Below are 14337 nucleotides of genomic sequence, written 5' to 3'. Positions count from 1 at the left end.
AATGCTTGTGAATAAATACTGACTTGTATCTACCAATAGCCTGGTACCGTAGGTTTTTTGAAGAGATCAAGAATATTTCTGCCTTCTAATCAAGACGGAGTGTTCCTATTGTAAACTAAGCACCATCTCATGGAACTGCTTAACCGCCATGGGATATTATGTGCAAAACAGATTGTTTATGGTGATGCGGAAATGATACATTCAAATTCCACTTCAAAATTGTCTACTTCCCCATGGCTTCATCCCAAGACCTGGTGGCAAGTCCAGAATTACAGTGTTCACTCTTTTATCGACATGCTTTTTGCTATTATTTTCATAGTAGTTAATGAATAAATAATGGTAGTTACTGAGTAATATGCTTTATGATGGGTAACTGAATAATAGCCAGGAGCTTGTGGGGTTAATCAGACCATACCTAGTCAAAAAACAGTAATGGATAAAAAAACACCACAAACTCATCACCATAGTTAACCATGTTCTTTTTATTTACAGAGCAAACTATGTAGAAAACCTTTCTGTATGTCAATATTTACAAATATTCCTATGAACACTATACAGCCATATAATATTAGATTGAAATTGCCACTGATGTACAGAAGAGGTACAGATGATAAAAGATGGCTAAATGTCTATGTTAAGTGTCCTTTTATTTACAAGGTTACCCGTTTCCATTTGCATTATTACCCAAGTGGGGAAATATAGCTATACTCCTGAGTAATGCTGTTTGCAAGCACATCATCGTTCTCTTTCTTTACTGAATATTTTCGGGACTCAGCAGATCCCAGGGCCTGTGGTCTGGCTTTGCTGAGCTTGTGAAGAGATGTCACCATGATTTCCTCATTCATACATGAACTCAGATGGCCACTGAGTACATCACAATCTATCTAATACAATTGTGAATGCAAGACAGTCCTTTACCTAGCCTGAAGAATGAAGGAATGCACAGAACTAAGTAGCTCTTAAAAGGCAACAGTGTTGCGCATAGATTTAAGATTAAGCTGCTAGATATCAGAGCCAGACTTTGTCACTGTTAGTCCACTACTGGCCATTTTCAGAGCACAGCATTATGTAGTTTAGATGCAGGTATCATGGTTTGGGTGTAAAAGAATAGACTTTGGTTCCAGGCTCACGCCGCTAACCACAACCTCTTTAACAGGCACATAGAGTTTTCCTCCACCCAGGCTCTGTGGTGCAAGAGAGACATAGGCATATTAGTATTTCAACAGGAAAGTTAGCATGTCTTGTTTCACCTCTGTCAGGTGCTTATCTGTCTATCTGTATCACTCTGAGGTGGTTACCTTTGAAAGTCCATCAGAAGTACTGTTAAGCATATCCTTGAAAAACAGGGATGGTTCAGGAATCTTTGGGAGAATGATATCCTTGTTTCTGTGGAAACATTGATACAATAACAAATGGTTGGATTAAACAATAAGAACCATATCAGTAATGAAAATGCAATCTAAATATTTTACAATAAAGGACACGTAAGTAACAGCCATGCTACAAAAATATTGATATTATTTTTTTTTAATGCCACTCATTTTAACTAAAAATGCTGACTTAACACACAAAGTAAACAGATGAAGCAGGAATAATGATAATTACCTCCTAAACAGCACTATAGCTGCTATGAGACAGCAGCACACTATTAAAGGGGTGATGATCATAACCACTTTAAATGCCAAATTTGGGTCACCATCCTCACCTACAGAAGAAAGGGATTTGCTTGTCATTTACTTAGTCAAAGTATATATCAGAATATTTTATCTGATTAGAGATACAGTACAGAAATCTTAACGTACAGCCAAAACCATAGCAAGTCTAAAAATAGACATGTAGGCAATTTGGATTTTGGCTTTGATGAACAATAAGTCTTAACTAGAATGTAGAAGCAGAGTCTTAACTAGAATGTTAACTGTAGTCCAAATTGTAGTTATTTGGTGTTTTTGGAAGTGTAGGAGTCTAGAAAGGGTTACAATACCATAATACACAGGTTCGCTCATGTCACTCTCAATGTCTACGTCCCCCCCGCAGTAGCTTGAGTATATGACCTGTCCTCGAACAGCGTACTTGCAGGCTGTGTCGTATTCCACAAGTGTTGAGTTTTTTTCTGTTTCGACCACTTCACTCTACACATCAATACACAAACACTGTTTGTGGTTTGTAGAATTTGTTACCTAATTTTGATATCTAAAAGTCACAGCTATGATTCTGCTATTCATCTTAAAGTATGTTATTGAGTAACTACTATGAATTATTCAGTAGAACAAAAAAGGTATGAGGTTACATAAGCATTAAAGTACACTCACTGCCCACTTTATTAGGAATACCTGCACACATGCACATTCATGTAGTTATCCGATCAGTCAATCATGTGGCAGCAGTGCAATGCAAACAATCATACAGATACAGATCAAGAGCTTCAGATAATGTTTACAATAAACATCAGAATGAAGAGAAAGTGTCATCTCTGTGACCTTGATCATGGCATGGATACTAATACCAGAGGGACTGGGTTGAGTATTTCAGAAACTGCTGGGATTTTCACACATAACAGTCCCTAGAGTTTACACAGAATGGTGCAAAAAATAAAAAACACTGAGTGAGCAATAATTCTGTGGATGGAATTGCCTTGTTGAGATGTCAAAGAAATAGAAGTCAAAGGCAAATGGCCAGATTGGTTCAAGCTTCCAGGAAGGAGATAGTAACTCAGACTCACCCAAATACAGTCTAAAGATTAGAAAAAAAAATCATCTGGTCTTTTTCCGGTCTTCTGCTGTCCAGTTCCATGATAGCCTCAGATTCTTGTTCTTGGCTGACAGGAGTGGAACCTGATATGGTCTTCTGCTGATGTAGCTCATCCACTTCAAGGTTTGATGTGCGTTCTGAGATGCTTTTCTGCTCAACACGGTTTAAAGGGTGCTTATGTGAGTTACTGTAGACTTCCTGTCAGTTCAAACCAGTCTGGTCATTCTCCTCTGATTTCTCTCATAGTCTGCAGACCCTATGCACGCGGGATGTTTTTTGTTTTTCGCACTATTCTGTGTAAACAGTAGAGACTGTTGTGTATGAAAATCACAGGAGATCAGCAGTTTCTGAAATACTCGAACCAGCCCATCTGGCACCAACAGCCATGCCACGGTTAAAGTCACAGAGATCACATTTTCCTCCATTATGATGTTTAATGTGAACATTAACTGAAGGGCTTGACCTGTATCTGCATGATTTTATGCATTGTGCTGCTGCTACTTGAATGGCATAAATGAGCATGTGTACAGGTGTTCCTTTAAAAGTGACTGGTGAGAGTATATCCATTGCATGCTGTTGAATTAAACATACATAAATTTATAAATCTCAAAAGCATTTAGTGTAAGACAATTTCAATGAAAACCCAGTAAAAGGCCACCAAAATACAGGATGTCAAGTGTGTGACCAATAAGGCAGTGTGTTTTATGTATGTAGTAGTTAATATGTTGTTGGTTTTACATGGGCTAATTATATTTCACATTAATAAGCAGCAAAGCACATACAACACCAGTGTCTCACCTTTTCATTGCATTTGCTGTACATATACTTGTACTTCAAACATTGTGGTGCTACAAAATTGGGAGTGCTTGCTTGAAAATGGAGGCGTTCGCCTTCCTGCGTGATGCTGACCTTGGGCTTAGGCGGTTTCACTGTTAAATAAAAGAGAGAGAGAATAGCCAATGGAAAATTTAATGTGATCATTTTAATAGGTGACAAAAAGCATTATTTAAAAACACACAACTCACTTAGCACTGGTTCATGCACATACAAGATACAAAAAAAAAAAGTAAAAAAAAATGTCAAGTAGAGTTTTACCATAGTTTTAGTCCTTAATCTTTTAGGTTTAGAGAAATTTTCACAAAACTAAAAAAAAAAAAATGCATAACCAACCTGCGACACGTATTTCTATCATAAATCTGTTGTTAATCAGGTGATTGTCTCCAGTTCCATTGATGACAAAGTAAACCTTTGCAGAAGTCGTAAGGTTTTCATCATGAAGGTGACAGCCTGTCTTCATGGTTCCATAGGTGAGATATGACAAACAATGCTTTAGGCTGTCTTTGTTTTTATTCACTTCCCTATGGGATGGGACAATACATGCATTAGTACATTAATGTTCAGGCAAAAAACAAGAAACCAAATACAAAAAAAGCTCAAATAAAGACTTTAGAATAAAAACTAAAATAAAGATCTCACCTGTAAAAGAGCTGAAGGTCGGGGGTATTTTTGACTATAGTCCATGTGCAGTTCATCTTTTTTTCAGCATAATAAACACAACTGAAATTCTTCACTAAGGCTGCAATACGAGAGGGCAGTCAATACGGTGTCTTTGCACACAAGAAATGACAATTCTGTAACCGAATTATGTAATTATTTGTAAGGCCTCAATAGGTTTAATGATGTTCATAAATCTTTAATGACTCATAATTAAACATTTGGAACATTTAGAATTATAGGCTTTAGGAAAGGTGAAATAATAAATAAATAAATAAATTATTAAGTCAACAAGTATACAAGTAGCAGAATGCACTATTAATAGATATTAATACATAAGATATAAAAAATACATGATATATGAGCATTAAACACTATGCATTGTACATTCTGTTTGTTGGTTACCTAGGGGTGGAGATAGGCCTTTGTATACTTCTTTGCTGGCAGGTTTGTTTTCACAGACCATAGGGTTTGTTGTTAGGCCAACACATATTTCATCCTCTTTAGAAAAGGGATGATTAAAGCTCAAATCGCTTGTTCGATGTATATTTGGAGTATTTTGTCTGGGAGGACATTTCTGTTGAGGAAAAAAAAATAGGTTTGGGATTAAGGAAACAACGGAAGTGGAAGATGCACTGAAAACATTCATGTAAAACGTGTTCTTACAAGTTAGCTTTAAATTCCTATCGGAATGGCTCAACAAGGGAGGGCATTCGTATTTGCTCTGTGGTGACAATAAGACAGTGGAGTAATGGCTCACCTCATAATATATTGCTAAAGTATAGTTCACTTTACATTTTGTGTCCAAGCCAGCTGGTTCTCTCCAGTGTATATGCACAGACAAATTGCGTGGGTCCCATGACAGGCTGAGATTTTCTGGAGGAGGCAAACTGCCTTCAATACGGAGAAAAAAAAAGTTAAATGAAGCATATGTAGCTTTTAATAAAGGTTTTATAAAGGTTTTATTGGTAGTTGCACATCATGCGTGCAGTACAAGGGTTTAATATAATGGCCTGAACTTTGTAACCGATTGTATTATCAGGTCAGGTGGTTTTACTATTGTGTTTATTGGCAGAGAAATACACCTTGTTCCTGCTTGTAATTAATGATTACATTACATATGCAATGTTTTGTAAGATTGAAATGAAAAACACTTCCCAAGAACAAGAAAAGCCTGCTGAACTACAGACTAAACTGAATTAAACAAAATAGAAAGTCATGCAACTCAAGTTGAGGTAGATCAAATTCTCTTATTATCTCTTATTATTTCTATCTCCTGTCCTATTTCAGTAAATACCTTTTATTCATATTCTACATCGAAATCTTATCCTAGCATTTTTTTTCAAGCTCTCCATTTTCCCCGAAGCTGGAGTGAAGTTGATATTTCAGATTCTTTAAGACTTTGGTGAGATTTATTCCATCCAGGCCTACGCCCTTAGAAAAAAAAGGTTCTTTGGTTCTTTAAGGGTTCTCCCAGAGGATCATTAGGGTTACACATGTAATCTTTTAAGAGTGTATTTGCATATACTAGTTAGATCATTAAATTAGACAGATCATCCAATGAGATGAGTTTATTAAAGGTGAATTATTTTGCTCATTGACTTAGATTAGTGAATGCAAATAAATCTCAGATAAAGTAGCCAAGAGATAGAATCTAGGCGACTTTTATTTCTCTTTTTGGAGTAAACAGGAGCTGTGCTGAATGTCTGAGAGGCCGGATGCTGAATTAACGGGTGTCCCTTTTGCTCGTGCCTGATTTTCGGGAAGTCTACAGGATATGCAGATTTCCACACACAGCTGGACTGCCCTCCTCCCTTTCCCTGTTTCGCGGAAAACCAAACCTCTCTACTAATAGAGATTAAACCAGCTAAAGCAATTACCTGATAAGCTGTCAACTCCAACCAGAGTGAAGGACAAGCACATCAGCACCACAGAGCCATCCCAGCCTAGGAGCTTCATACCGGATCACTGAGGGAAATCCACAGATAGGAGGAGAGTTTCCTCAAAAGCTCTTCATGTGTGGTGTATATATATTTAAAAAAAATCCGAGGAGAGGATGTGAACTCAGAGAGACGCTAAATCCGTTATAAACTGCTCCAAAACAATTCGAGATCACTGATTAAAGCAGCCTGATGAGACTGCGATATTCAGCCAGTGTGCTGTGCTTGTAACTGAAAGCAGCTCTAATCTGCGTCTCTTGGCTTGTCAGGAAAAGTGGGCGTGGCATCCTGCTACTGTTAAACACTGTACTCCAGAGGACCATGGCGCAATAACAAACCCCTCCCCCTCGCACTTCCCACCAGGTCCACTTCGTTAGGAAGGTTTCTTAATTCACGTTTTACGTGACACGTTGCTGATCTACATCGAAGAGTGCGCAATGGTTTGCTTTTTTTGGACACGGATGATGTCACACATTCGTATCGTACGTTAACCACACAGGATTACGGGAAGTTAGACGTTTATTACAGAACATTAGCCTATCTCAGGCGTCTTTACAGCTCTCCTGGCGTCTCATATCGCCATTATCACATGAATAGGGCAGCACACGGAATACTTCCCACTTAAATCTTTATAAACATGCTTACATGTCTTTCAGTGGGCATTTTGTGGCTTATGAAACAGTACTGATAAAGGGAAGTGGGAATGGAAAGGCTCTACCACTCCAGCCATGTGTGACAGATACTCTTTACCACAGTGTTCCACAGCACTAGTCACGTTTACATGACTAGTGTTTGTTTCAATCGGAATGAAATCAATCAGATTGATTAATCCGATCGCAGTGTTTACAAGAATAAAGTAATCGGGTTGATATGCGCGTTTACATGACAGAATCGGATTTGATCTTCTGACATGCGCACAGTGCACGAATACACGTTTCCCACCGTTCCAACATGCAGATACTAGCAGCTACTCTCTTACCATTGCTTGTTTTTTCGTTTTAAAAAGCAGACTTAACATTTGCCTATTTCAGCTGCTAATTAGAAGACGACGAGCGCGTGATGTTTTGTGCGTGTATTTAAGCAATTAAAACGTGTATTCACTGCGTGTATTTAAGCAATTAAAACGCCCTTTCCCGAGCCCAGAACAAGGCGTCTGTGGATGAGGGTCTGAAGCAAGGACCGGTGGGACAACGTCGTCTTGCACCACTTCACAGACGAGGAGTGGTGGTGAAGTGGTACATGGCACCTGGTGAGGCTACGATCAGAGCCCCAATACCGCTGACAGCCGTGCGTCATACGTCATTATGTGATTTGTACGTCATTGCACATGCGCAGAACTGGTTTCATTTTCAATCCGATGAAGTGTTTACATGTCCTCTCCATCGGATTAGAAAAGATTTAAACCACCCCTTACGATCCGAAAGAAATTTTAATCGGTTTTGGCCAATTCATTCCGATTGACGTGTTTACATGTGACTTTTTAGATCTGATTGTGCTTCTAGTCCAATTACGATCGGATTATTAGTGGCCATGTAAACGCAGCTACTGAGTCTTTCTCACACAGAAGCTACTGTGACTGCACATTTGCCAGTGTCTACAGTTAGGATCTGCACTTTCCCTACATATTTATACCTATGACTAACAAATTCTGCATAGTTTGTATATATGGTGTGTGTATATATACACACACACTATATATACATATATATAGTGTGTGTGTGTTTGTGTGTGTGTGTGTATGTGTATGTATATATGTATGTATATTGTATTCCTCCCCCCAAAATTGTATTATTGTACTTCTTATGTACATATTTTGTATTGAACAGCTGTAGAGAATGCCTCATAAGAAGCATTTCAATACCCAACTGTCCCTGACCCTGATTTGTGCACATAACAAATAAACTTGAAACTTGAGACTTCAACTTAAAGAGCCAACTAATGAACCAGCTTAAAAAAAAAAAAAAAAAAAAAAAAAATCACATATTTAAAAAAGGTTAAACAGAAAGACATCAAGGGGAATTCATCGTTTGTTGTACAGGTTAAAGGTTTCCTCTCAAGATTTCCTTTCATTCATACATGCCAACAACACAGTACAACCTTTCCCATTGTTTCTTAAAACACATTTTATTCTTTTGATAGCAAATAACACATAGACAATAATTATTCATTTAAAGTACTTTTTTTATTCTTCTGCAAATACCAAAAACCACAACAAAATTGAGTAAAAAAAACAAAACAAAACAAAACAACTGTTTGCAGCTGTTATTTTGTTCTCATTGAACAGGAGTCACGTTCAGATACAGTCCCATGAGTTATATAACAGCAGCACTTAGATAAATAATCCAGTCTATGAGAGGATGTTGTTCCTGAATAGACTAGTAAATCCTGCTCAATGCAAACTGCTACACAGTGTAGCACTGGCAAAGGCGTCACGCTGCTGTGGACTCATCTCAAGAATTATTTCCCACAATGATAAAATCAGTGGAAACAATCAGCCTATTTGATTGCCAATTTAACATGACTTGTACTGATTACCAACAGGCAATGCATCCAAGATTTTTTTCTTGGACCATACATTTTGTTAAACATGAAAAAGAAATCTTAATTTAAATTTAAATTAAAATCCTGATTTCTGTAAAGCTGCTTTGTGACAATGTCCATTGTTAAACGTGTTATACAAATAAAATTGAGTCGAATTGAATATCTTGAAACTATCCATATTAATGCTTCTCCTGGCTGTGAGTTTGAGAATTCAGACACAGTAGTCAAATTATTAGCATGTAATCATCCGTGCAGGTCCATTTGCTCACATGTAAGCACTTATATTTAAAACTCAGAAAATTAGAAACTGTTCATTGCTCCAACACAAGCTTTGGAATAACACACTCTGAATAAAGCAGGTGTTCATAGTACATTTACTGTGTTGTTTGTCACCACTGTCAGTAAACACAGCGACAGTGGTGCTCTAATAATTAAGACTTCAATGCAAAGAGGAAAATATCAGAAAGATAGTGAGGACTTGAAGGTGTTAAATCTCAAAACCTCAGTAAGGATTGTCAAGATGGTAGAGATTCTGAGCTAACAGGCACCAGGCATTATTGACTTATTAATGCATCATAATAATAATAATACATATTTTTAAAAGGAGTGATGCGTTAAAAGGAACATCAAGGCCACAAATGTAGCTTATTAAAATGAAGGTGTTTTATTACGTTCTTCAATATAGTTTAAAATTTCTTCCCCTTCGCCTGTCTAAATTCATCTATCCACTGTGTTTAATAAAAATAATAATAATAGTAATAATAATAATACTATAGCTCACAAAAAAAAAAAAAAAAAACTACTGACCATTTTCAGTAGTTATATATGAAATATGAAATACACTGGGACTGTCAGATTTTGGCTGCTGCTACATGTGATGTTGCTGAATATCTATTTATTTTGGGGAAAACATGATGGACAGCTGGTGCAAAATGAAAGAGCTTTAAGCACTTGTACTAACATGGCACTTTCTTAGAGGCTGACATTTAAGCAATGTTTTAATCCAGAAGAGCGTGGAGCAGGACGCTGAAAGTTTAGGTGTGCAGAGATTTGATTAGTCTTAAATTTAAGGGATCTTCATCAGATTCTAGCTGAAGCCAGTGGACGTTCCACTGATGGCACGGAAAACATGGAGTGAGTTCTGCAAGAGGGAACGCATCTCATCCTCCTCAAAGATCTACAGATTGAAAGACAGGATAAAGTAATAAGCATTTAAAGAATTAACAAGCTATAGATACTATAGCTTTAGAAACTATAACTTTAATACAGTGCAAAGTATACACAAAACAAAGAATCCATTCACTACAGGATGTGTAAATGTACTCGGATGTGCTGTATAATGTACAAATCTGTGTGCATGCTTCAAAGTATCAAATTATGTTTGTATTTGAAACAAAGGTTACCTAGCACTCAATCTACAGAGCATGGCAGCACAGAGAGGGAGAGCAGAGACATGTTAGAAAACAGCATGTGAAGAGAAAACATTTTTGCATTTTTCAGGGCAACAGATAAATGCACCACAAACATGCACAAACACAAACAACCACAGAATTGTGAAGATAATCAGATAGCTTTCTTTGCTGGAACATTTAGACTGCAGCGCTACAACATACTGGTATGTTTATGCCCTTGGAATATGTTTTGGCAAGATCCCGTCCCTCACACTTTGTAGCACACAAAGCTGGAAGGATAGGAACAACTGATTTCCCACTGTACGGACCGGTAACCCATTTTCTCTTGTGTAACAATTGACTATGTTTTTATTAGAGCCAGACTAGCTGTACTGAATTTTTGTGTCTTTTTATAGTAGCTACATTGCCTTACATGAGAATTCATCTCCACTGAACTTTTCGTCATTTTGTAGTGTGAAGTGAAAGGGACTTCATTGGGATAATATATCACGAATCTACACAAAATAGTCCATAATACTGTGGGTGGGTGTGGAATATAGCAGCTTGCACAGATCTTAAACAAATAAAAAAATGTGCACATTTATCACTGCATAAATATTCACCTATGTTACTGTGAAAGCCCCAATTAGAGCTGGTACAACCGGTTGCCATCAAAAGTCACATAATAGGGCTGAATGGAGACCACATGTGCAATTACAGGCTCACATGATCTTGATTAAAATACACACACTCCCAGATTTTGTTAGAGATCATACATTACGAAGACAAAGTGTGCTATGAAAACAAGCCTGGGACAACGTTCTGGAAAAGTATCAATCATCAGCCAGAGAAGCAACCGAGAGCCCAAGGGTAACTCTGAAGGAGCTGAAGAGATCGACAGCTCAGATAGGAGAAGCAGTTCACAGGACGACTGTAGCCTTGACACTACTTATAGCTGGGCTTTATAGAAGAGTGTCGAGAAAAGAAAAATGCAATATGAGTTTGCCAAAAGACTCAGGTTCACGTTCCAACAGGACAACAACCCTAATCATACTGCGAAATCTACACAGAAGTAAAGTCAAAAGCAAGAACCTGAATATGTTACAACGACCCAATCCAACTGAGAATCTGTGATAAGATTTGAAAACTGCTGTTCACCCAGGGTCTGACAGAGCTTGGGCAATTTTACCAAGAAGAATGTGCAAAAATGCAGATGTGCAAAGCAGATCAGTCGTGGAAATGGCTTGTATCGCATACCAAAAGCATTTTCTTACATGGCATTAGTGCGGCCTCATTGCCATTTCCTATCTTTTCTGTTTAGTGGTGACATGTCTATACTTGATATCTCCCCTAAAGTCAGGTGATTTCTTAATTCTCGAGAAAACTAACTGCCAAGTGTCTGAGTCACCAATGAGTTTCACAACAGATAATAGATGCATTTGTTTTTTAAAAAGGCTACAGCTTTTCCTAGCACTTTCTAACTGAAAATGATCATTACTACCTTTCAAATTCCAGATAAAACATATCAACATCATGTTAACAAACTGCATACATTATACTGTAAATCTGAACTAGCCTCTCCTTAACTCACAGGCATCGTACAGGTCATAAAATTTATACTCTGAGACATGCCGACAAAGCCTGAACAACAGATAAGGGTTTATTCATTAAGTGTTTGTAAGGACTTGTTCTTTATGAAACATATATGATGGTGCATGCAAATCTGTTCGAAATGTTATCAACAATAAATAACAAGACCTGAGAAAACATGAGGAGAAAAGATCATTATCAATAACTGTGATGTTTATCCCAGTGTTTCCTTGTCCATTTCTCATAGAGTCCTAAAACGTTTACTGTTCGGCTCTGCCTCAGCTTCTAACACAACTCTACTAGGTGTTCTTGAGCGCTAGGTTCATGAGTGTTGGAAGCTGGTGAGCAAACCTGTGGACTATTTTGGTGTCCCTGTGGACTAGATTTGGAAACACTAGTTTACCCTATTATTAAATTGCTGTAAATGACGTTGTGCAATTTTGAATGGCCATGAAATAAGGGATGATTTCTTCAATGAATGCTTTTCCTTCTCTTACAGAAAATGCCATGTGTAATCCTTAATTTTCCTAGCTGTCTTCAATGCAGATATTATATTATTTTAAATGTGTTTGTTGTGCTCAGTTTAGAAAGATGTACAAAACAAAACATAAAATACTGGTGAACTAAATGATGTAGATTGTTTATTATTTTCTTCACTCCACTCAGACAAATAACAGGCCACAGGATTCAGTGGTTTTTAAGCCAAAACGTTGAGCCCAATCACACACAGAACAAACAATTTTATAAATTTTGTTTTAAATAGTATTGAGAGTTGCCAATGAGCAAACAACTACTAGTGAATTTAAAATTTACATGATGTTAATACTATTGATATTGGCTAATATATGGTTTTGTCTGTGTCCTACCTGTTCATGAATAATATCAGACAGCTCCTTGACCATGCTTTTAAAGTTGCCCTTCAGTCCCTCGTGATATTCGTACTGGTCCTCTTTAATGAGCCGCTCATTAATATCTAAAGCCATACTGCATGCCTGAACAAAGCTCCTGTACGAAGCACAATAACAAACATGTGAAGTATTAACAAGTAACATACACAAGATGACTGAGGAGTAGCACTGTGGCAAATGTTGTTTGTCTATAATTACAAGACTTATGTGAATATCGAAATGTTATCTAATGCAAAATATCCAGCCACACAAAAATATCAGTCAGTTGTGAGATTATGAAGTTAGAATGATCATGCAAGGTAATAAAGTTATAATGATAACAGATAGAGATGTATATAATGGGCAAGAGCCGAACTAGTTTTCTTCTCGTTAATGCACAACTTATTTATTATTTATTTATAGTACTACAAGACACAATAAGAAGCAGCTTAAGTAATCAACAGATTACACACCTGAATATATCTTTGAGCTCCTTGACTTTCTTATTGGACTGGCCAGACTTGGAATCATCGAGGAAGGCTCTAGCATATGCCATAGGACCAGCATTGACCTAAATCCAAAAAATGAACCAACCACAAATCAATTTGTGCAATATCGCACTGCCTTTCAGGCAGCTGTAGTCCACCTCACCATCACTCAAAAGTTCTTGCCAAACAGTACATGGCTACAAGTTCACACATTATGATTAATGAATGATGATTAAATTACACAATATTTCATTGTGGGGCTTCAGGACCTGCACACTGACGCAGCCCTGGAGTTTGAGCTGCAGCTGAATCATGTCCACTTCCTGGTTGGAGCATAGTTTGTTGAGCTCAGTGCTGCGATCCCGCATCTCATCTATGGCTACATCAATGGGCTTCAGCTCCAAGTGCTTCTCCCCAACCACCTCTATCCTCTTCTTCACATAGGGGAAAGTGTTTGACGCTGTGGATGTGTGCGCACAATTGATACAAGTCAGACACAGGCTATTAGTGGGAATAAAAATTTTTTAAACAAGGCTACGCCCCAGGTTGAGCTTATAACACCTCAATTAATCCTGTATTTTGTCATCTAATTAACAAACTGTAATAAACCTGAGAGACAGCAGGCAAACACAGACCAAACAACACATCAACACAGAGGAGTCCGTTATAAAAAAGTTCATCTTCTCTATACATCAAAACATGCTGCGCACCTGTTGTTATAATTACAGTTGTGACAACGCCACTCAGCCGTAACCAAAAGGTCTGAACAAAAGCTACATTCTAAATGACTTGTCACTGTAAATAAATGGCATGATATAAAATACAACAGTGACAGTTTCAGTCTAAGAGTGTTTAGGAGTCACTAAAAACCTAAATAAATATTTTAAATTAATGTAACAGTACAATCACCTATAGATGTAATATTTGATTTATTTTTATTTTAAATATTTATTTTTTAACATTATAGATGACTAGAACTCACAGCTTATAAGTAGTACAAAGAGTAAAGCATACAAATACTAGGGATGATAAAAGAAAGATTTGTCTTGATCTCTGTTGAAAGACAAAAAAGATGTAAAATGACATCATCAGACTTTTACACAGGCTTATACATACACTGTAAGACATTTCAAGTTGGTTGAACTTAGAAACGAAAGTTCACGTGCTACCTTAAAAAGGTGAGTAAACTCAACTTGAAGATAACCTTTGTTACAACTCAAAGTCAAGTCAAAACAATGACTTCAAGTCAAGATAATGT

At 37.3% G+C, this 14337-nt stretch overlaps 2 protein-coding genes across 4 annotated transcripts in view; both read right to left on the bottom strand.

The window, feature by feature from the left end:
- Window positions 1-462: 462 nt before the first annotated feature.
- Window positions 463-6463, bottom strand: LOC113540455 (granulocyte-macrophage colony-stimulating factor receptor subunit alpha). Its single transcript, XM_026936959.3, has 10 exons — window positions 6123-6463; window positions 5003-5136; window positions 4648-4819; window positions 4225-4324; window positions 3919-4106; window positions 3547-3677; window positions 1982-2129; window positions 1606-1705; window positions 1299-1386; window positions 463-1184 (listed from the first exon to the last, which is right to left on the bottom strand). Exons 1-10 carry the CDS (start codon window positions 6199-6201, stop codon window positions 1074-1076), a joined length of 1251 nt encoding a protein of 416 aa, XP_026792760.1. The 5' UTR covers window positions 6202-6463; the 3' UTR covers window positions 463-1073.
- A 1817-nt stretch (window positions 6464-8280) lies between these two features.
- Window positions 8281-14337, bottom strand: part of dock11 (dedicator of cytokinesis 11) — a 75392-nt gene continuing 69335 nt past the window's right edge. For all 3 annotated transcript variants that reach the window (XM_026937321.3, XM_034303517.2, XM_026937322.3), the window contains 4 exons: window positions 13349-13539; window positions 13065-13162; window positions 12571-12709; window positions 8281-9900 (listed from right to left, as the gene is read on the bottom strand). In XM_026937321.3, coding sequence (XP_026793122.3) covers window positions 9811-9900; window positions 12571-12709; window positions 13065-13162; window positions 13349-13539 — 518 coding nt within the window. In that variant the 3' untranslated portion in view covers window positions 8281-9810. The remainder of the gene's footprint in view (window positions 9901-12570; window positions 12710-13064; window positions 13163-13348; window positions 13540-14337) is intronic.

Source organism: Pangasianodon hypophthalmus, chromosome 4 (assembly GCF_027358585.1).
Source record: "Pangasianodon hypophthalmus isolate fPanHyp1 chromosome 4, fPanHyp1.pri, whole genome shotgun sequence".
Lineage (NCBI taxonomy): Eukaryota > Metazoa > Chordata > Actinopteri > Siluriformes > Pangasiidae > Pangasianodon > Pangasianodon hypophthalmus.
This window is presented reverse-complemented; position numbering and strand designations above follow the sequence as displayed.